A 24,842-nucleotide genomic window follows, 5' to 3' on the forward strand; every position below is an offset into this window, starting at 1 on the left:
AGTACAGGTTGTATATCCCTTATCTGGATTGCACAGAACTGGAAGTGTTCTGGATTTTGACATTTTCCAGGTGTTATAATATTTGCATAAACATAATGAGTTCCTGTACCTTGGGGATTGCAACCTGCTTCTTGCAGGCAAAGACTGAACGTACCATTGGTGCAGTCCACAATGTGCAGTCCAATTTGGGCGAGGTTCCTGGATTGCCTCTTCTTGTAACCCTGTTACCTGCTGTAAGGCACTCAAGCCTCCCACTCAGCTCTGTGCCACCTTCTGCAAAGTCTGATGCCAGGGGTTGCAGTGTTTGCAACTCAGTGTTTGCTGAGTAGCACCCCAGCATGCCCTTGTGCTATACCGACCAGCTTCCTTGCAAGGCATGGGGGGATGCTACTCAGCACAAAGTAGACCACTTGCAAACACAGCCTCCATCAAGAAACTAGGAATCTCTGCACCATTTCTCACCATTCTCTCTCTACCGATGCTGCTCAATGAATGCCAAAGTGACCGTGTATTTCCTACCTCTACCCTTCTTGTGCGAACTCTCAGATTATACTGATCTAGTGAAGTGTCCTTGCTTCACTTCTTGGATCAGATGGCCTCTGCTGTGATGAGCCATTCCTTCCTGGCAGTTACATTTTTTATCTGCATTTCTGTTGTCCTTGGGTGGCTCTTCTTTCACCTTGCTTTAAAAGGTTTTCCTGCTGAGTTTCACTTCTGATCAACTACAAAACAAGTACTTTTAACCTGCCTTCTAATTTTCTTTTTCTTGCTTTGACACCCTTGGCGCTCAGCACTCAAAAACGTTCCAGATTTTAAAGCATTCCAGAATTTGAAATTCCGATTAAGGGGTAATCAACCTGTACAGACGCTGTAGGAAAAAGTGTGTTTGAGAAAGCGATGTCCTTTCAAGTTGGGGCCACAGCAAAATAACTACTGAATAACTCACAAAAAGCAAGTCTTATTAATAGGTAGGATGAGAAGCAACTCAGTACATATAAAGCAGAAGAAAAACATACGGTATGAATGTAAGAAAAGTAATACCAAGAAATAGAAAAGCCCATTACTGGATGACAGAACAAGGAAAGGGCCACAAAGACAAAGAGGCAGGTTTGTGAAGCATGCAGTAAAATAGATCTCACAGTCATGTTTCATCCCATATCGCAGATAAGTAACCTTTAATAATTATAAGAGAAAGTGGGCATTCTTGAGACATCGTAATTTTTTTCCTACAACTTACTGGTAAGTAACTTGCCCAGTTATTTGACAACTTTAAAAAAAGACAAATTATTTTTCTTACATATCAAACAAAAAAAATTCTTACCTCCATTTTCTGATTTTTCTGAAATATCCGATAATTTCCAAAAAGCTTTCATCTGGTCTGCATTCCTGTAAGAAAAAGACCTGGTTACTTGAGGTAATGGCAGTTCTCTAGAAATATTATTATACTATATCCACTCTCCTGGTGAGTTTCACACCAAGCTATTGGTACTGGGATAGCTTAAGTAGAAGCTATTTAGGGGAAAAAAATCACGCACGCAAAACAGCTGTCATCGACATGGAGCTGAGCAGATTGCAGATGGACAGACTGCCCTTCAAGAGACGAGGTTGCCAGATTCAGGATCTGTCAAGGAGAGAAATTTCTCATTTTTCTGGCAGGGAAAACCACCAAACGAGACCAGGGAACATGGCGTTGCGGTCAGAAATACCCTGCTGAAATCCATCATCCCACCTTCTGCAGGAAGTGAAAATTTGGTCCCTATAGCTCCACTCATTAGCAGGACTTGTCACTCTCACCAGTGCATATGCACTGACTCTGTCATCTTCAGCAGAAGCTAAAGACAAATTCTATGAGGACCTGGCCACCACTACCAAGAAAATCCCCCAAAAAAGAGCCATTGTTCATCCTCGGCAATTCCATTGCTAGAGTTGGTGCTGATCACAGTTCGTGGCCCACTTGCTTAGGCCAGTTCGGCACTGGCAGGATGAACGAAAATGGCCAACGCCTGCTAGAGCTTTGCTGTCATCACAGTCTCTGCGTCAGCAACACATTCTTCAACGAAGCCCCAACATAGAGTCTCTTGGAGACACCCAAGATCAAAGCACTGGCACCAGCTCGACCTGATTCTCACCAGACGCTCCAGCCTTCCCAGCATCAAGATCACATGTAGTTATCAGGGTGCTGCCTGTGACACTGACCACTCCCTGGTGTGCAGCAGAGTGAAACTGCAAACTAAGTGACTGTATCACAAGAAAAAGGAAGGAAGACCTCGCATTGACACCAGCAAGACCTGGGATCAGGGAAAAGTGGAGGAATTTGCACGAGTGCTTGAGGAATCTCTTCCAGGCCCAGCCGATGCAGATGCATCCAACAGATGGGAAGATTTCAAGAATGCCATTTACAACACCATCTTGTCCATATTCGGCAGGAAGACCAGCAAGATGGCAGATTGGTTTGAAGCCCACTCTGAGGAGTTGACACCAGTGATTGAGGAAAAGAGGAGAGCTCTAGCAGCATACAAAGCCTGCCCCAGTGAGCGCAACCTGCAGGTCCTCTGAGCTGCTCGCAGCAAAGTCCAGCAGACTGCCAAGAGATGTGCTAACGACTACTGGCTCCAACTCTGTTCCCAGATACAGATAGCAGCTGACACAGGCAACATCAAGGGGATGTATGATGGTATCAAGCTGGCCCTAGGTCCAACACAGAAGAAAACTGCCACTCTGAAGTCTGCCACAGGCGAGGTCATCCAGGACCGGGCACAGCAGACGGAACGCTGGGTGCAGCACTACTCTGAGCTGTATTCCTGAGAAAATGCAGTAACCGAGGAAGCACTGAACAACATCAAGTGCCTGCCTGTGTTGGAGGAGCTTGACAGTGAACCAACCCTAGCAGAACTTCATGTGGCCCTGGACTCCCTCGCTTCTTGCAAGGCACCTGGGAAAGACAGCATCTCTGCTGAAGTCCTAAAGTGCTGCAAAGAGATCATCACCACTGAGCTGCATGAAATCCTCTGCCTCTGCTGGAGAGAAGGTGGAATACCACAGGATATGAGGGATGCAAACATCGTCATGCTGTACAAGAACAAAGGTGACAGGGGTGACTGCAACAACTACTGTGGCATCTCTCTCCTTAGCGTTGTAGGAAAGCTATTTGCCCGAGTTGCACTGAAGAGGTTCCAGGTACTTACAGAGAGCGTCTATCCAAAATCGCAGTGCGGATTCCGAGCCAACAGGTCCACCACTGATATGGTATTCTCCCTTAGACAGCTGCAGGAGAAATGCAGGGAACAACGACAGCCACTCTTTATAGTCTTCATAGATCTCACGAAGGCTTTCGACCTGGTCAGCAGGGACGGCCTCTTCAAGATTCTCCCAAGATCGGATGTCCACCCAGGCTCCTCAGCATCATCAGGTCTTTCCATAAGGACATGAAGGGCACTGTAGTCTTTGATGGCTCCACATCAGACCCCTTTGACACCCAAAGCAGAATGAAGCAGGGCTGTGTTCTTGCGCCGACCTTGTTTGGGAATTTCTTCGCTGTCCTGCTGAAACAAGCCTTTGGAACTGCAACAGAAGGCATCTATCTCCAGACTAGATCAGACAGAAAGCTCTTCAACCTCTCCAGACTGAGAGCAAAGTCCAAAGTCCAGCTGAAATGTCTGCGTGACTTCCTCTTTGCCGACGATGCAGCTGTCACCGCCCACTCTGCCAAAGATCTCTAGCAGCTCATGAAATGTTTTAGCAAGGCCTGCCAAGACTCTGAACTGACAATCAGCCTGAAGAAAACCCAGGTCATAGTTCAGGATGTGGACTCACTTCCCTGCATTACAATCTCTGCACACGAACTGGAGGTTGTCCATGTCTTTGTGTACCTTGGCTCAACTATCTCCGACACTCTTTCTCTCGATACCAAGCTAAACAAGCGCATCGGCAAAGCAGCTATCACGTTTTCCAGACTCACAAAGAGTCTGGTCCAACAAGAAGCTAATGGAACATACCAAGATCCAGGTCTACAGAGCTTGTGTCTTGAGTACACTTCTGTACTGCAGCGAGTCATGGAAACTTCGCACACAACAGGAGAAGAAGCTGAACGCTTTCCACATGCGCTGCCTCCGACGCATCCTCGGTATCACCTGGCAGGACAAAGTTCCAAACAACACAGTCCTGGAACGAGCTGGAATCCCCAGCGTGTATACACTGCTGAAACAGAGACGCCTGCGTTGGCTTGGTCATGTCGTGAGAATGGGCAATGGTCAGATCCCAAAGGATCTCCTCTATGGAGAACTTGTGCAGGGAAAGCGCCCTACGGGTAGACCACAGCTACGCTACAAGGACATCTGCAAGAGGGATCTGAAAGCCTTAGGAATGAACCTCAGCAGATGGGAAACCTTGGCCTCTGAGCGTTCTGCACGGAGGCAAGCTGTGCAGCATGGCCTTTCCCAGTTTGAAGAGACACTTTGCCAACAGACTGAGGCAAAGAGGCAAAGAAGGAAGGCCCACAGCCAGGGAGACAGACCAGGGACACACTACACTTGCTCCCAGTGTGGAAGGGATTGTCACTCCTGAATCGGCCTTTTCAGCCACACTAGACGCTGCGCCACAATACCATAGTCTTTTGAGACTGAAGGTTGCCAACAATGATTTAGAAAAAATCACATATTTATATGGAAAATAAGCTGTCCAGCCTGAAAAGGTGCAGCCAAGAGATGAATTGGCTTATTTTTTTGATAGCTGTGCTCTTCATTACAGATACATGGGCATGGCCTGGTTTCAACCCCACTCATCTCTTCCTTTACTGTGAATGTGAAAACACAGGAAAAGAATCTAACAGAGAAAATAACATAAAAAAATAAGCCATTATGGTTAAAATAGGTTTTGCAGAAATTATAAAGCTTATAAGAACAAGGGTCCAAGAGTAGACAGGCAATCAGAGACTTCTATTCTAGCTCCTGGTGCCCTTCAATCTGATCGTTAATCACATGAAAAATCACCTTCTCTTACACAAACCAAAACCTAGAAATGGCTCTTCAACCACCATCCTACCAGGTGAAGGTGTTCATATGACTTGCGAACAGTCATAAACATTTTGTCAGATTTCGTCCTTTTTACATCTCAGCTGCTGACTCCTGTGTCTGAACCAAGGCATAGACAAAATGGAAGTGAACAATTAAATATAAGGGGGGGGGGGAATCAAAAATTTTGTTACATTTCATCCTGATAGGGAAGGCATTAAAAATCCATTTTCAAGTGTTCTGATCACATGGATATGAGGGCCAAACTGGATATGAGAGTAGGTATTTCATGTGCCTGAATATACAGAATGTTCAGAATACAGAATGGCTTCAATGACACAGAATGAGAGGAGTGGAGATCCCTCTTTGCAAACTGGGGAAAAAAATGCCAACAGCATTTCTGAGAGTATAAAGAAAAATGCTAGAAGTCTGAGGGGAAGCATGCAGAAAGTATTGGGGTGAGGGAACTAGCCCCATTTGTTTTTAATATCAGACCCAATCCACATGCTTGGGGATGTTCTGTGTACATATGCAACTGCCACCATCACATCTAGTCAGTGGCAAAGCCAAAATTAGTTGCTAACCAGGGATACAGAACTGTCTGTTCCTTGTATTTTAACCCTTAGTATATCCAAGAGCTTATTTCACTTGTTTACATTAAACTTTAAGTTGTCTTTACTTACAAAAAAATAGAAACCAGACATAGGAGGGAAATTATGCAGATCCTTCCCAGAAGCTTTGCAGTCTAAATACTGTATCTTGAGAAATATATCAGTTTAATTCAGAATTAAAGCTGGAATTAGATATTCAAATATCTATATATTAACTTGGGAAGGTGTACAGCAGGAAATTCGACAGGTAGTTCAGAATGGTGAAACCAAAATGTTTAAAATGAACAAAAAGGGGACATCACTAAAGCTGGGACTGCTTTTTACAATTCAGTTTTAAAGGCTACATATAACAAGCAGCAGCAAACTAGAACAATTTCTATAAAACATAAATTTTAAAAAATATTACCATTTTGCTGGCGGGAGTGACTGCATGTTCATTACACCTCCATCAACAGGCACCATGACTTGTATATTAGACAGAACACTTGGCACTGCCATAGATGCTGGGTTGTATTTGTAATCTACTCTTACATCAGTGGTGCTAGCATTGCATTTCCAGTATGTAGCTAGATTCAAAGGGGTAGATTGGATACCATTTGAAGATACCTTTGAAAATAATTAAAACATGATTTTTAGATTCTGTCCAGGAAACACTATGCATTGCACAACTCAGTTACCATCATGAGTCTCTGGGCTCTAAAAAAATCATTTTACAGTATAGTCCTCAAAAAGAAATGGTACAGAGAATACAAGTACAATCTTTGGGAATAATCTGCATATGAGTTATCAGTGACTGTGTTAGAGAACAGATGTGGGGGGGGGCTGCCTTCTGGAGCATTTGTTGAGCTCCACTTTCATCAGATTTATCTATTTACTTCATTCATACCCCGTCTTTCTCCCTGAAGGAACCCAAGGCGGCTTACAATAATAATTTAAGAAGAACATAATTAAAAACATGATTTAAAAACAAGATAAAAACACTTTTGTAGCAAAACATCTTAAAAACAGCGATCAGACAAAAAGGTGTAAAAAGAGCAAACAGCAGCAGTTTATACAAGGCCCCAAACCCGAAACCAGATGTTAAAAGGTGTAAGAGATGTAAAAAATGTTAAGATGTTTAAAAGGCCAGGAACTCAGAAGGCCTGGGTCTAAAAAGAAATATCTTCAGATATGTCTAAAAAGAAATATCTTCTTGTTCTTATGTTCTTATGAAAGTTTCAAGAAAGAAGCAGTTTGTAAATCAAGGGGGACGGAGTTCCATAGCGTAGATGCCACTACCGAAAAGTCCCTATTTCTTGCCACCGCCCCACGTACCTCCCTGGGCAGCAGCACTTGTAAAAAGGCCTTCTCTGACGACCTAAGGGGATGAGCTGGATTGTATGGGAGTAGGCAGTCTCTAAGATACCCTGGCCCTGAGCAGATTGGGACCATTCTAGTGGTCTTGCATTCATCTTTGTCTGACCTGATCAGGAGCCAAGGCGCATTTGCTTATTCACAAGTAAACACAAACGTGTAGCTTAGTTTCACTTTCCATAAGAATACATTCGTCAGCTTGGAGGGAGGGACTTCCTTCTTGGGTGTTTTTGGGGGCTTCATTCATCGGATCAGGAACATCCTGTGTCGTTAGATTCCTCTCAGCCTGCCCTTTCCAGTGGACTAAGGCAAGTTTGCATAATTGCAGGTAAACACATGATATGGCTCAGTTTCACTTTCCATATGGCTCCATGCATTCTCAGCTATCAGCTAAAGTTTAGCAACCCACCAACAATCAGGTCATGACTCACAGTTTGAGAAACCCTGCCTTAGAGATATGAAAATTCCTCTTCAGCTTCTACTATGAAACAAACGAGATAATTACCTGATACTTTAGAACATCTACATTATAGTAAGAGGCAGAGGGATTCTGCTCTGATAACTTCTTGAGGTAGACTGTGACAGCTTGCATGTTCATCCAAAAATCCCTTGTATTCAAATCATTTTGTGATGTATCACTGTATGCAAAAAATAGGAGTGAAAACACTGGCTTTAGCTTTTTGTCTGTACTAGAAATATTTGCAAAACTAGGAACAGTGCAACACTTTGTGATCCCCTTAAAACTACAACTGTGGATAATAGATTTGATCTAAAAGGTATGCTTCTGCATGCTGAAGGAGTCTTCCACTCATGGAAAGAATGTTAGCCTATTATAACACACCATGAATTATTGTGCAAGCCTTAACAGAACACCACCAGTGGCTATTTTCCTTCTGCTCATTGTTCATTGGATCCAACTCATAGACTTTTCTTGACACGTCATGGAATCTCACTTATTTTTATATTATATTTTTATAATATTTTATATTAATTTTATATTTATATTTTTAATCTCTAGCCTCCTTATGCTCAGCTCCATGGAAAATGTAAAGGGAAAGCAGGCCACTGCCTAGCCATCAGCTGTAGTCTTCGAAAGGCAGTGTACACACACACCCGAGAGTGCCACATGCTGCTACTAGGCCTGAAGCCAAGTGTCCTGGGATAAACTGAATTTACTTATCAGTAAATGTGGCAAAATATAATTTGTGCAAACACTTCCAGAACATAGTATGTTCCTGTTTTCTTTTAAAATATCATATCCTGGGCAAACCATGTTGCCCAGTAAAAGAAGTAGCTGGAAGAAAGCAATGGCTTTAATCACTCTCATATGTGGCTATTTGGTATCAATTTATGTTAAATATAAGCAGCTTGCATGCAATGAGCAGTAGTCACTAAACAATACATTTTGAGTGACTGAGTTCAGGAACAAATCAGGTTTCTAAGACTAAGATGGTAGCCTAGTTCATATCCTACTAAAACTTAAAAAGCAATAGTTGAGCATGCAACAATTGGGTCAGGATGACGAGAACAACCAAAATGATTAGTGGACTAGGGCACCTCTCTTATGAGAGAAGGTGACAACATTTGGGGTACTTCAGCCTGAAAGAAGGCATCTGGAGGTAGGGGAATGTTTGAGACACATAAAATAATGCATGGGATGGATAGAAGGAAGTTCTTTTCCTTCTCGCACAACACCAGAACCAGGGGACAATCAGTAAAATTGACAAGAAAATCAGAACAGACAAAAAGAAATATTTCTTGATTCAGTGAGTAATCTGTGGAATTACTTGCAACAGGATGCTATGATGGCACCTGGTCCACATGCCTTTGAGAATGAATTAGACAGATTTACAGAGGAAAAGTTCATTTCACGTAACAAGTCATGACAACTATATGCACTCTCTGGGTTTTAGAAATAGCCTATCTGAGAATGTCAGATGCGGGGGTGGGGGGTGGGGGGTGGAACAGTATACAACAGGGGTGGTCAAACTTACTTAACCACATCTGAAGTTTATCATATGTTTGAGAGCTGCAAGAGAGATGTTTGAGAACCACAATATTTAAGAAGCATTTAAATTTTTAAATATATTAACTCACCTTGAACATTAAACTTGCATTTTAGCCCAGTAAACTCTTTACACCAGTAAATAATCATACAGCTTGAAAATTTCTTTTTTACCTTTAATATTAATTGTAATGCAAAAGGGAACTCAGCAAATGTTTCCGTGAGCAGCATATGATATGTCAAAGAGCTGCATATGGTTTGCAAGCCATAGTTTGGCCACCCTGGTATACAAGTATCTTGTATCTGGTACACAGGTATCTGGTGGACCAGTGTGAGATACAAGAAACTGGACTAAATGAGCCTTTGGTCTGATCCAGCAAGTCACTTCTTATGTTCTTATGGATTACCACAATTCAGTGTACAAGGGTTCATAGCATATACAGTATGTTTATCCTAGTTACACAGACATAACATCAGCAGCAGTGAGCTTTAGGGAAGTTAATTCATTCACAGGACTTGTACAAGTGACATAATTTCAGTTTTCAAGTTCTGTATGAAAAGTGATGTCTGAACTATTTCTCTAGAACTGAAGTTCAAAGCTATATTAGAATTATTCTCTAAAGAATTTGCATCACATGTTCCAGCAAATGATAAAAAAAATATTACAACTACTCATTTGCTGGAAGATAATAAGAGTTCCTAATTTGTTTCTGAGTATCAAACCTCTTTCTTAGTAAGCAGCTGATTTCTTCACACTATAAAACAGCAAACAAACGAAATTAGCACACAGGGTGCTACTTACCATACACAGTTAAAAGAATAGGAAATGTCCTCTATTACTCATGAAATGATTCAGAATAACAGTACTGTAGTCATTAATAATGGTGCTCACTAAAATATATAGCTACAAAAACTTCTGACTGCTGCATGGGCAAAATCTAATAAAGAAACATCTGGATGCAGCTCAGCCTTACAACAAATTGTTGACTAAGCTCTCTGTTACAAAGTATTCCCAAACAATAAGAAAGTAATTGCAACAGCTAAAACTTAGTGCACGAATCCATGTCACCATTAGCAACTGTAAAGCTGTGTGGAGACAATCAGGATTGTGCCAACCATCCACATGGTGAGAAAATGTGCACAAACAGATGACATGCGGAGCTGATGGCCATTTCATGAATTTACCTAAGTAAACTGGCTGCAAGACAGAAGTTACAAAGTTTCAACACGTTCCTTTCCACATAACTCAAGCACAGTTGAATAGTTTATGCAAGTGACGTATCCCTCTTATTATTGCAAGCCAGAATCAGCATGCAAATGCTTTTAAACATTACACATTAATAACTTATTTTTGTTAAATTATGTTACATTTGTACAGTGGGCCCACTGTATCTGTGAATTTCACTACCCACAAGTCCCAAACCTGTGGGGTTGGCCCGACATGGACCCTGCAGAGGCAACTGGCTCCAGTCGCCTCCAGAGGGTGTTCCAGAGGCCTTCCCCAGTTCTCCAACTGCTTTTTAAGGTCTTTAAATGTCACTTCTGGTGTTTACAATAACCCAGAACTGACTTTCTAAAGCCTCCCGAAGGCCCTCAAAGCATCATCCAGAGGCAGTGGGAGCACAGTTCCTGCCGACTCTGGAGGAATAGAGGGCCCGAGACCATCAGAATCCACATGGGGTCCTGGAATGGATCCCCCATAGATACCAAGGGTCCACTGTAATGGGTCCCGTTAGGGAGAAGGGCGGGATAAAAATAAAGTATTGTTGTTATTATTATTATGATGATGATGATGATGATGATGCAGAAAAAAATGTATTTCTTGGTCTCCTACTGATTTCTTCTTTCAAATATCATGCTAGTGAGGCAAATGTTTATATGACTTAAAAATAGGCTAAAGTTATTTTTGCTAGTCTGTTCTAGCTGAACTCCAGTAGTAACTTGCAAATACAGGCACTAGAATTGAAATGACAGTGCTGAAAAAGAAACTAAGAGAAAGAACTAAAAGAAACTAAAAGGGGGAAAAAAACACAATGCAGTTTACCAAAGCATGTTCACAGAGTGAGAGAATTCATTTTTTTCAAATGAAAAGGTACTACGATAACAAAGTATATTTACAGATTAGATGGTTTGCTATTAGATAAAAAAATACAAAACCTGTATACAAGTTGTGCATTTGGAAGAATCTGCTCTAGTTTGCTTGTATTTTTTACCCTGAAGCAGAGCACAGCTGGACATGGATTGCTGGTGAAGACTTTAATAATCCCACTTGGGAATGAGACTGTCATATCACCAGTGATCTTCACAATACATCTGAAGAAAGATGTGAAAATAGAAATGTTACTTTGGAAAAATTATTGAATGCATGTTACTTTCAGTAATGTATACAATCGACTTTAGAATTAAATATTCATTGGCATGTTATTTACTAAGCCCTTTATGACACAATTTTTATGCTAGGTAAGACTGCAACACCAAACCCTGAACCAGCTAGGTCATAAATGCCTCAGGAAGTGCAATCTCTCCCTTGTTTATTAGATTTATATACGTTTTTTCCGGTGCACAACATAAAAATTAAACATACTGTAGGTAAAAATATTCAAATAAAACCATTAAAAATAATTAAAGACAATACAGGAGCAGCTATAAAATCAAAGCAGCAACAGACGTTAAAACAGTGTTCCCTAGGAGGTCCCTTCCTTCTTGAAACCCACGTGAAACAAGTATTTAAACTTCACTGTAAATCATGTAACAATAGGGTAGTTCTCAAGTGTTCTAGTAACTGATTCCAGAAAGGTGTTAACCCGTTCTTTAAGAGGGAGTACTACTCCGTCCAGAGCAAGTTATAGATCTAGTACCCACATAGCGGCCTTCTGGATCAGGAGGACCACTGCCTTGTCCAAGATTTAATTTTGGTTTATTAACCCTTATCCAGGTGCCAACAGAACAGTGCCCCAAAACTTCGACAATCCCCTTGGAAACTGGTGGAAAAGAGAGCAGGGTCACATATTGGTGACATAATAACCACACTGGGCAAGGATCAAGAAAGAAAGCAGCAGATCTGACACTCAAATCTTCTCAAGGTTTAAGGTCACTCAATTAAGTCCTGCTCCAGGTTTTATATTTTTGGATGCCAGACTGTCATCAAATTATAAACAGGATTTTTTGTATACTGGAACCTTATTTGTGTCCTTTCAGTAGGTTGTATTCCTCGTTTACTTAGTTATGACAAGGTCCTGTGACTTCAACCCTTGACATCTACCACCCAATTTATAATCTCCTTTTTAGGGCAAGGTAACTAAGCACGTGGTAATCACTTAGCTCCAGAGGATTTTATATGAAACTGATTATCTTGACCCTTTCAATGCAACTTCCGGCCTGAGCCTGGGACTAAAACTGCATAGGTTAACAAGCTACACTAGGAACAAATAGGGGGAATGCACCATTGTTGGTTTTGCTGGACCTCTCAGTGGTATTTGAGATTCTCAACCATGGTATTCTTCTGGACCACCTCTCAGGGCTGAAAGGCATGGTATTGTCCTATTTCTAGTCCTACCTGAAGAGGAAAATGCAGAACATGACACTAGGGCAGTGGTTCCCAAGCAGTGTTCTGTGGCACACTCACAGGGGAATCAGCCAGGACTATGGTGAGTGAATGAAGGCGGCCTGAGAGCAAGTAGTGATGTCATTAACCCATTTCCGCCCAGCCCACAGGTGTACACATTTGATCCCAGTTGTGTATATGCAACTTTGGGCAGAAATGGCTTAAGCAGATGATGGCCATAAGTGGGCACTTTATTTTCATATAGAGACTCATTAGCTGCAAATGATAGAAGAGAAAATGTGCAAATCTTGATGATATTTTGAAGATATGGGAGAGCCCAATTATCACCCACAGCGTCACTTCACAGTTCAATAGTTGAGTGGGGATCTGCAAAATGATGCCTCAGCAGAAATGGCACTGCTGAAAGGATGGCCCATGTGATGATTAGGCACTCCCAGTATCTCAGTAGCATCTCCCTTTCTTACCCCTCCTGGTCTTCTCCTTCACCTGTAGAATGCTACAGAATGCTTCACCTTCTGAGGCCTCCTTCTGTCTCTCCCTCCCAGACTCTTGGTAGAATTGGCACTGCTGAAAGGGTGGTGCTAGAACAGCCCAGTTATCGGGGTGGGGCAGATAAAGAGCTTCTGTGGGCCCTATCTGGCCTGCAGGTCTTTTGTCTGACACCCTAAGAATGGATAGTTTTTTAACATTTTAATAGTTTCTATGTTTGCATATTTTATATAGCTATCTTAAGACTTTTTAGTAAAAGGAGGAATTAAAATGGATAGATTCAATGAAACTTAGTCATTTTCCATTGTTTTCCCTATTTCAAAGTTTACCAATTTCTGGGTTGAATCCTAAATTTAGTTCTAGGATACAACCCAGAAATGGGTAAAACTTCTTTACTTTCAAAAGTCAAGTATTTAGAATGTAGGCTCTTAAATGACTCCTTAATTTTGAGAATGTGTGCTTATATGCAGTTTTTAAAATTACATTTTAACTTGTTATGAAAATTGGAATGTTGAACTAAATACAAGTATGACAAGCAAGCAAACAAAATAAACCTGATGATTTTGTTCAGATTATAACAATTTTACCAAATAAAGCTGCCAAGTCCTACAGACTGGCACAGCAAGGCTACTGCAGAAGCAGACACAACAACGTACATGACAACTTAAGGAACAATGGCAGACCAGTGCTATATAATTAATCAGCAATGCCTACAAATATTCTTCTGAAGCTTCATCTTCTTGCCCAAAGTGACAATGAAACACTACTTTTTTCCAAAATGCAAGATATAAAATTTCAAAAAATAGTTTCACTAACTTTGTGGGATCTGCTCCTTTAAAGTAGGCATTAACAGACTCAGTCAGAGCTATGGCAACAGGTAATGTGTCCTGGTTTCCAAGGCTGACAGGGCTAGGACCACGTGAAACACCTAGGATACATATAGTTGTAGGTTTAATTTCCAATAATGTTAGCAACATCAAATACAGAGGACCAACTATAATCATCATGGGTTCTTCAGGATGAACATCAACCCTATGAAAAGGAACTATGATTGAATGACACTATGCAGTTTTTAAAAAATTACACTAGAATTGATGTAATTCAAATATAATTATATCATACCAAATTTCATCTATTGTACACTTGCAGAAAAAGACACAGCCATGCCTCGGCATCCACGGGGGTTCTATTCCCCGAAACCCCTTGGGTGCCGAAACCAGTGGATAATGAAATCTGTAGGTCAGGCACCTTGCAATTCTCCGAACGTGACCAGAACTGTGCTATAGCTCTGTGCTGTCCTTGTAGCCAAGACAGATAAGTGAATCTGAGTGCATATGTATGCTTGCAGTGCACCTTGCGGATACGTACTTTACATTCATGAACTCAGGTACACATAACTATATGCATAATAAAACAGGACATACACTTTTGTAATTCAGTTTATTTTATCAACAGGGCAAGAATGTTCTTACTAGTGCTGTTTGGGGCAATTCTGACCACCCTCAAAAGAACTTTATCTTTGCATTCTTCTGATTTGCAAAGAAATAAGTAATTTTTTTTTTAATAAAGGGAAAGATTGAAAGCAGACAATACAAGACAATATAGAGAAATTAGTGGTGATGGGACAGCAGCACACAAATCAATATCTGCAGGTTCAAGTAGTCTGGATGTTTTAACTACACAACTAAATCATCTTAGTGTGCAACTGAAAGCTGTTAAAGGCCAAACAGATGAGAACACACAAAAGATTAGAAGATTAGAAAAAAAAGACAACAAAAGATAATCTAGAATACTGAGACAGAACAAAACCAGTATGATGGAGAGGCAACATTAATGGAAATTCAGATGGAGAGTGCAGCTCGAGTGGTGAGAATACAAAATGTACCAGAACAGAAAGGAGAAGATACACGACATCTGATTGGTGATTTAATATCAGAGTGGATTGACACGCCAACAGAGGAGATACTTATGGACCTGGATTCAGTGAGAAGAGTGAGCACTTTTTATCTAAGAAAACATGAACTACCAAGAGAAATCCATGTGAAATTCATCAGAATTTTTACAGAGATAAAATATTGAAGATCTCACAGGAAAAGGAATGGATGGTGGAGGGTAGCAAAGTGAAAATTCTGAGACATGTCCGATGGAGAGTGAGAAAGAAGAGAAAAGAATATGAAGAGCTAGTAAAATTTTTAAGAGGAAAGCAAATACCATATAGATGGCTTTTCCCAGAAGGTATGTTTTTTTCAATTCCTGTCAGAGATACAATATAAATTCAACAATGAAAGCAGAAAATTTTCTGAGTACAATGATGAAAGGTGAGACAAGAAATGAAGAAAATGAGGAAGAGGAACTGAGAAGAAAAGAACTAGAAAGTGTAGAAATGGAGCTGGAAGAAATCAGATGATTCAGAGACAACTGAGGAATTGAGAAGGAAGAGACTAGAGGGGCAAGGAGGCATTCACTGATAGCAACAAGAAGACAAAAAGAGAAGGTGAATAGTAAAAAGTGACATGATGGTTAAGGGAGGATGGAGTATTTACTTTGTCAACATAAATGGCTTAAACTCACCTCAAAAACGAAAGAAAGTCTTCCGTCAATTGCAAAAGTTAAATATGGATATAACTTGTATACAAGAAACGCACATCAAAAATATGAATAAAGCACTGCTTGTGAACAAAAAATTATAAGTATTTGTAGCCTTAGATTTTTTTTAAAAAGGGGTGTGTGGCCATATATGTAAAAGAAAGACTGAGACCAAAACTAATATATGCATCACAAGATGGAAGAATATTGATGGTGGAAGTACAAAAAGAAAGTGCAAGATTCTTAAGTGTGAATATTTATGCACCAAATGAAAAGCAGCAAGAATTCTTTGCAAAGCTATATAAAGACACAAGAATTAGAGAATATGAACAGTGCTGTAATGTTGGAGACTTTAATTTAGTTTTTGATAGACAAATGGATTCTACATCGATACAAGTAAAAGAGAATAAAAAAGGAGAGCACAAATTCCTAAAGCATTTTTACAATTATTATTATTATTAACAGTATTTATATACCGCTTTTCAACTAAAAGTTCACAAAGCAGTTTACAGAGAAAAATCAAATAACTAAATGGCTCCCTGTCCCAATTAGCGGAAGAGATGTATCTGATAGATGTATGAAGAACAAGATATCCTGAAATAAAAGACTATACTTTTTATTCAAATAGACACCAGATGTGGTCAAGGATTGATGCTCTTTGGATACCACGAGCATGGACTAAAAATCTGGTAGAAGTGGAAATATTACCAAAGATATTATCAGATCACAACCCAGTAAAGAGCAAATTTGAAACTCTGCAAAAGCCATCTCAACGGAGATTGTACATTAATAGTTTAAAAAATGAAAAATTTAAAAAGAGTTTGAAAGAAGGTATAGAACATTATTTCAGAGCTAATATTACACCTGATATTCCAATGACCACGGTCTGAGATGCTAGTAAAGTTGTTTTTAAAGGATTGGCAATAAGAGAAGGTGCAAGAAAAAGAGAAAAAATATGTAGAATTAGAGAAAGAATTGAAACAACAAGAATTATTGGCAAAGCAATACCCTACAGCAACAGAGATAAGACAGAGAATGAGAGAGGTACAACACAAATTGAATATTTTATTGACAGAAGAACTAGCAAAGAAACTTACTTTTGCTAGACAAGTTTTTTGAAAATGCCAATAAAACTGGAAAATGGCTGGCTTATAAATTAAAGAGAGAGAAAATGAAATCCTATATAGACACATTAAAGAATGAAGATGGAAAAAAGACTATGAATGTAAAAGATATGATTAATGTTGCTAAAAAATTTTATGAAAAATTATATATGGAAGAAGGGATCCCAAGCATTACTCAAAGGAATTACTTACAAAAAAATAATGAATTAAAGATGTCGCAGCAACAAAAAGAAAGTTTATATATAACAGTTTATATATATTTATGAATTATAAAATTTTTGCAACAATATTAGCTTCAAGATTAAAAAGAGTTTTGATAAACATTATTCATCAAGATCAAGCAGGGCTCTTACCAAGAAGACAAATCAGAAATAATATGAGGTGCAAGTGCAAAAGAGAGCAAAAGAGCAAAAAAGCAAAAAAGGTGCAAAAGCGAGCGACTAAGATGATTACGGGGCTGGAGCACCTTCCTTATGAGGAAAGGCTACGGCATTTGGGCCTCTTCAGCCTAGAAAAGAGACGCCTGAGGGGGGACATGATTGAGACATACAAAATTATGCAGGGGATGGACAGAGTGGATAGGGAGATGCTCTTTACACTCTCACATAATACCAGAACCAGGGGACATCCACTAAAATTGAGTGTTGGGCGGGTTAGGACAGACAAAAGAAAATATTTCTTTACTCAGCGTGTGGTCGGTCTGTGGAACTCCTTGCCACGGGATGTGGTGCTGGCGTCTAGCCTAGACGCCTTTAAAAGGGGATTGGACAAGTTTCTGGAGGAAAAATCCATTACGGGGTACAAGTCTTGATGTGTATGCGCAACCTCCTGATTTTAGAAATGGGTTATGTCAGAATGCCAGATGCAAGGGAGGGCACCAGGATGAGGTCTCTTGTTATCTGGTGTGCTCCCTGGGGCATTTGGTGGGCCGCTGTGAGATACAGGAAGCTGGACTAGATGGGCCTATGGCCTGATCCAGTGGGGCTGTTCTTATGTTCTTATGAGAAAGATATTGAACTTTTTAGAATATTATGAAATGCACCCTGATAAGCAAATGGCGGTTTTTTATAGATTTTTGAAAAGCATTTGATAATGTGAACTGGAATTTGATGTTTTTACAATTTGAAATGATGGATACAGAAACTCTGTTTATTGCTATGATTAAAGCTATATATAAGAATCAAACTTCTAGAATTAGAATAAATGGAGAGCTTTCAGAGGAGATAAAAATGGAAAAAGGAACGAGACAGGGATGTCCACTTTCTCCATTACTATTTATAGTGATCATGGAAATACTTTTGAATCAAGTGAGAAAGACAGAAGAGATTAAAGGATTAAATATAAGAGGTGAAGAATTTAAAATCCAGGCATTTGCGGATGACCTTATGGCGATTGTAGAAGAACCATGAGAATCTGCCAAAAATTTGTTAGATGTGTTGCGAGAATATACTGAAGTGACAGGACTGAAAATAAATGTCAAGAAAATGAAAATTTTAACATAGAATATGCAAATAAAGAAAATACAGGAATTAGAGCCCAATCCTGTGGTCTGCACCGCGCCTCCACGGCGTGGATCACAGTTGCAAACGTGCCATAAGGCACATTTGCGGGGCTTACCGCCGGGCTCCCGCCGGAGGTGGCTCAGCTCTGGCTGGCGCTGAGCCACCACCTGCTGGGCGCCTGCGTTCCGCGGCTCGGCAGTGCCTGCGACCGCCAGGCTGTGGAATGGCAAATGAGGGCGGGGGCGTTCCGGGAAGGGGGGGAGGCCAGCATGATGCAGCGAGGGGGCAGGGAAGCCGACATGATGTGGAGAGGGGGATGTGCCAGAGACGTGCCGGGGGGGCAGGCGGGAGGAGGAAACGCGGAGCTCTGCTCCGCAGTATCGTTGGCGCAAGTGAAGGCTGCGTACCTTACACGAGCGCCTTTATTTTAGCAGCGCCCAAAGTGACTAGCCCCATTGTGGGGCTGCCTCCCTTACCCAGGGGGATGAATGTCCCCTACTCCTGAGGTGCCTCCCGCGGTAGCATGGGAGGCGCTGGCTTTGGCAGCAGCCCTCGCGGTGCCACTGAGCTGGGCCGCCCCAGGCAGCTCAGGATTGGGCTGCCCATTAAGACTGCACTGTTAGTGGAATTAACAAACTTTAAAGAAGAAAAAAATTAAATATTTAGGGATTCAATTAATGAAGAAAACAAGTTCATTAGTGAAAGATAATTATTTGAAACTGACTGAAGAAATAAAAAGAGACTTAACAAAATGGAAAGAATTGCAACTTTCGTTCATGGGAAGAGTTGCTGCAGTGAAAATGAATGTTTTGCCTAAAATAAACTTTCTTTTCCAAACAATCCCTGTAATTTTGAAGCAAGATATATTTAAAGAAATTAATCAAATTATCTTGAAATTTATCTGGCAGGGAAAGAAACCAAGAATTAAAATGAAGGCCTTGCAAGATGTGAAACTAAGAGGAGGCATGGGGCTTCCTGATTGGTTTTTTTACTTTAAAGCCGCGGCGCTACTGTGGATTAAAGAATGGATTATATTAGAAGATCAAAGAATACTTAAACTGGAGGGACATGATCTTGAATGGGGATGGCATGCATTTGTTTGGTATGGAAAAGCAAACGAATATAAGCGATACAATAATCATATATTAAGGAAATCTTTATTATGGATCTGGGCTAAAATGCAAAGACAAATGTATACAAAAATCCCCCAATGAGTGGCGCCGCTAGAAGCATGTACTCGGCCTCCGTTTATTAGAGACAACAAAGATGCTTATATATGAAAGTTTATTGAAGAAAGATGGGCAATTAAAGACAAAAGAAGAATTGTTAAGACAGGGTGTGGAGATGGATTGGTGGACTCACTTGCAACTTGATTCAAAATTTGGGAAAGATAAACAAGAAGGATTCTATTCAGAACAGACGCCATTAGATAGAATACTCTTAGAAACAAAAGAAAAATATATCAAAAGAATATATATGTTCTTATTGGATTTTGAGATGCAAGAAGAAACAATAAAAGAACGTATGATAAAATGGGTGCAAAATATAGACCATAATATTACATTAGAACAATGGGAACGGATTTGGAAATATAATATAAAATTTACTAGAGCAACAAATTTTAAAGAAAATGTATATAAAATGTTTTATAGATGGTACATGACACCAGTAAAACCGGTATAAAAGAATCAGAACATTTCAAAAAATTGTTGGAAGTGTAAATGTGAAGAAGGGACATTTTATCATATGTGGTGGACGTGTAAAAAAATATACAAGTATATTGGAAAATGGTAAGGAATCTAATACAAGAGATTGTTGGATTTACAATACTGCTGAAACCAGAGTTATTTTTGCTTAATATTACCTTGGGTATTATAGATAAAGAAAATGACGTGTATTTAGTTATTATAACATTAACTGCTGCAAGGATTTTATATGCTAGATACTGGAAAAATATTAAAATTCCAACGAAAGATGAATTAACAGAGAAAATAATGAATGTGGCGGAAATGGATAGACTTACAGAGATTTTGGATCAACAGCGCAAACCGACACAGATAGAGCAGTGGAAACCATTCTATGCTTGGTTGAAAATGAAGTTGTAAATGTATAAGATAGGGCATTTAGATGAATGTATACATGATATATTATATAGGATGTGATATGATAGATAAATGATATTAAGAGGCTAAACTAGAAGAGGAACAAGATTAGAAGATATGTATTGATTAGATATATTGATATATGATTGCCTGCACCCTCCAACGGTGTGTTTTTGTGTTGCGTATTGAGTTTCTATTTGTTATTATTTGTTGTTTGTTTTTATTTTGGAAAATAATTAAAAATAAGATGAATTCTTATTCATCTTATAAGATGATTATTTTTAAAAATAAAAAATAAGATGATTCTTTTTAAAAATAAAAAGAATCAAGTAATTTTGTTGGATATAGTAACTTTTAAAACTTTAGTAAGGAGACATACACCCAGAATATATTAAGTCAGGGGTGTCAAACTCATTTCACACAGTGGGCCAAACAGCATTCATGGTGTCTGCTGAGGGTTGCAAGTGACATCATTAAGTAGGAAGTGATATTAAGCAGATGATAGCCAGAAAAAGGCACTTTGTTCTCACACAGAAACTAATTAGCGGCAAATGACAGAAGAAAAACTATGCAAACCTTGATCATAATTTCAGGATTTGCGAAAGCCCAATTATCATATGGGCTCCCCTTTTAGCAGCATTGTTTCCATCCCATCACTTCATAACTCAGCAGCTGAGAGTGGTTTGAAGTGACACTTCATAGCAGAAGAGGTGCTGCTAAAAGGGGACCCACGTGATAATTGGGCTCTCCCAGGCCCTCAGCAGCATCCCTTTCTCACACCTCTTGGTCTGTCCCTTCCCCTGAAGTTCCTTGCATTTTGAGGCTTCCTTCCATCACTCCCTCTCAGAGCTTCGACAGAAGCAGCACTGCTGAAAGGGCAGCACAGGGAGAGCCCAATTATCATGGGGGATGGATAAAGCTTCTAGGGGCACATTTGGCTCATGGGTCTTATGTTTGTCACCCCTGTATTAAGCAGTAGCATCATTTAGAGATTTCTTTAAACTCACAGATACCATAAATTTTACAGCCACTACCAATCAGAGGAATGGATGTTTTATCAAGGCACTGGCCACACTATATACAGAAATACCTGCTTTGAATACAATACTGAGCATCACAGTGTTGCTCAATAGCAGGGAAAATCTCAATATTACCCTCTACTTCCAAGAGACAGTTAATGCTATCACTGGACAATATCAACATCGCCCACAAAGAAAAGGACTATGTAACCACTACTGAACATGTAAAACATATTTTGAAGGCAGCTTGTTCAAGGATTTGTGAGAGAGCTAGGTCATACTTGTTATATACCAAATTTCAGGTAATTTTTAAAGGTATTTGGAAAACTCTCCACTTCTAACCAGACATAGCACCAGATAACTAACTTCAAAAATCAGCTGTTAGAACAATAAAGCTTCTTATTTTATCATACGGAATTGGTCTTTGCACAGAAGAATAATTATCTCCAAGGAGAAAGTTATAAATACTTTCCTTAGGAGCTTGACTGTGTAAACATTTCTCTGAGATGGAAAAATATACACATAAATTTGTGTATCCCACTGAAGCGGATTCTATCATTCCAAACACACAAGTTTTGTTGGACATTTTTCAAAGCAGCATTAGTTTCATATTACAGGTTGAGTATCTCTTATCCAAAATGCTTGAGACCAGAAGTGTTTTGCATTTTGGAATATACATAATAAGATATCTTGGGGATGGTATCCAAGTCTAAATACAACATTTATGTTTCATATACACATGCCTGAAGTTAATTTTGTATAATATTTTAAATAATATGTGCACGAAACAGTTTGTGTACATTGAACCATCAAAAAGCAAAGGATTCTACCACCACTGTGGACAATTTGCAATTGTTTGGCATCCCCATCATCCCTGATTTTGAATTTATATGCTACCAATAAGCAACCTTTTTTTTCACTTAGAGCCTAATCCTATCCAGGATGCAATTGTGCCAATGGGCACATGCCAGTGGGGCGACAGGCACATGCCAATGGAACATGCGCTGCATCCTGCAGTGGGGGGGGGCAGGCGTGGAAGCCTCATCAAGAAATGAAATGTTCATTTCTGGCATAAATAATGGCAAAATAATGGCATAAATAATTAAGTTTTGGATTTTAGAGTTTTGTATAAGGGATACTAAACCTGTAATACAATTATAAGTGATAGTTTACATTCCATTTTCAAAAGCAACAAAAGAATTGGGTGCCAAGGCTGACTCACCAACAGTGGGTGTATTTGCTGCACTTAATGAAGCAGAAGATGATATGGAAGAGGAGCTCTCTGCACGTGCCAAAGGAGCTGAAGGAGGGGGGCTAGAATTGGAGGTCACAGGAGGACTGAATGGCCTTGGCTTAAAATAGAATTTAGAAGCATTAATGCACATACTCCAGTGGATAAAGCAACAACTAGAGAAATAATGATCAACAAAGCCAAGATGTAATGCACCTACAATTTCATTAATTCCACCAAGTTTCCCTGCAGGCAACTTTGGTCTGGAAGCTGGTCTTGGAGGAGGCACTAAAGTACCTACAGAAAGAGGAGTTGTTGGCCTTGCTGGAAGGAATAAAGGGATATCAGTACATTTGAGTTACAGAAGAAACCATGAACATTGCCAAAAATATTGTGGCACTGTAGTGACTGAATACAAGATAATTTAGCAACAACTTTAAGAGATAAAGGCTTGGATCCAAACTTCTGCACTCATTGGAAAAGATGCTTAAGTGAGCACAATTTTACCTTCATTCACAGAAGTCATTTCTGCAAGTGCAGGATAGATCTGGATCCAAGACAATTAGAACTGCTGGTCTTCAATAATACCATACACCAGGGCAGCCAAACAGCAATTTGTGAGCCACATGTAGCTCTTTGACGTATAATGTGCAGCTGGTGGAAATACGCTGGCCGAGTGCCTTATCCCCCTTATCCACCACCTTCCATGCCTTGCTATTTTATCTTTTTCTATCTCTTGTTCTCCTGTCCTTCTCTACACATGAAGTGAAAACTCTTATGGGTGGGCCCCCTTGGTGGGCGAGATATGTAGAGAGAGTGCCACCTAAGCTGTTGGAGCAGGTTGGGAGAAGAGTTAATTATTCACTAACACAGTGTGCACTGGCAGCATGATGTCAACCTCACAGAGCACTGATGGGACCTACTCTGTTGGCACAAAGATGTTGCTTGTTGCCCATTTCTGCCTGCCTACCCCATCCCTGAAGAACCAGGGAGAAGAACCAAGTGAGTTGTGAAAGGAAGGGAGGAGGAACCTATGGCCTGTTGCTCCCCCTTTACATAGCTTCAGTCCCATAATTTCATGACTGGGGAAGGGGGATTCACTGTGAGCGGAGACGATGATGAAAACGACAACACAGGGATTAAAGAAATTTCAGATCACCAACTATTTCAGAGGAATCATACATGTGTGTAATATTTGTTCATATCTTGCAGCTCTCAAACATCTGAAGTTTATCATATGTGGCTCTTAAGCAAGTTTAGCCACGTTTGTCATATACCATACCATGGGTGTGATATATGTTTTGAATAGCAATAGCACGAATACAGCTCTGAAAAGTATAGCTGGAAATGACACTGTTCCAAGTTTATGAAGTTCTATCAATGATTCTGTATCTAGAACTACCTTTCTTAGTTCTATTCACAATGTTCACAAAATAACCTGTAACAAGTAATCAGGTTTCACTCATGTGAACTGCTACTTATAACAGGTATCTTTCATGTTCATCATCCATCCATCATTACAAACATGTTCATCATCCAATTGTGTAATGGAATCACCTTATGTTTGGCCATCTATTGAATCCACATCAAACTGATAAACTGTTAAGTTTACTGTCTATTTTTAACTCTATAGCCAGAGGTTAAAAAATTGTCCCGGTAACTTCTATTGCTTTTTCAGAACCAACATTTTAAAGTTAGCAAGGTAACAGGTAAGGTGTGAAAACCTCTCCCACTGGCTAACAGGGTTATGATGTAATTGTTCATTTATCACAGGAATCAGGAATATTCAACTAAGGCTGCAAACCTAATCACACTTTCCTGAGAGTAAGCCCCACTGAACAAAATAGGACTTACTTCTGAGTAGACCTGGTTAGGATTGTGCCCTAAGTCTAGCAAACACAAAGCATATCTGAACTACAGAAAAGCACAAAGTGGGGAGGATTAGAGGAACTATCAGGAAAAAAGAACAGCTATAATCTAACACTACTCTAACTGTATCTTCATAAGCTTTCTTCTTATGGCAGACTTGTCACTGAAATTTTCCCTTACAATACAAAGATGTCACCTTCAAATACGCTTCTTAGCAACAATTTTACCTGAGGAGGATGAAGACATTGTTGAGGTCGAGGAAGAGGAGGAATCACCAGAATGTTTAAAGAGTGGATCCCATGCCAGAAGGTCATTGTTCCCCTTCCTATTTTAAACATTCATTTGAAACAGAATAAATCATACATGCTTATAAATGC

The 24,842-nt window shown here is 39.9% G+C and overlaps 1 protein-coding gene across 1 annotated transcript in view; it reads right to left on the minus strand.

Moving 5' to 3' along the window:
- FCHO2 (FCH and mu domain containing endocytic adaptor 2) overlaps positions 1-24,842 on the minus strand; it is a 97,107-nt gene that overhangs the window by 4,073 nt on the left and 68,192 nt on the right. Inside the window, exons 17-24 of the mRNA XM_066613327.1 lie at positions 24,693-24,790; positions 22,817-22,920; positions 22,588-22,717; positions 13,849-13,960; positions 11,136-11,291; positions 7,479-7,611; positions 6,027-6,226; positions 1,322-1,386 (exon numbers count right to left, since the gene is read on the minus strand). Coding sequence (XP_066469424.1) covers positions 1,322-1,386; positions 6,027-6,226; positions 7,479-7,611; positions 11,136-11,291; positions 13,849-13,960; positions 22,588-22,717; positions 22,817-22,920; positions 24,693-24,790 — 998 coding nt within the window. The remainder of the gene's footprint in view (positions 1-1,321; positions 1,387-6,026; positions 6,227-7,478; positions 7,612-11,135; positions 11,292-13,848; positions 13,961-22,587; positions 22,718-22,816; positions 22,921-24,692; positions 24,791-24,842) is intronic.

Source organism: Tiliqua scincoides, chromosome 2 (assembly GCF_035046505.1).
Source record: "Tiliqua scincoides isolate rTilSci1 chromosome 2, rTilSci1.hap2, whole genome shotgun sequence".
NCBI classification, from domain to species: Eukaryota; Metazoa; Chordata; class Lepidosauria; order Squamata; family Scincidae; genus Tiliqua; species Tiliqua scincoides.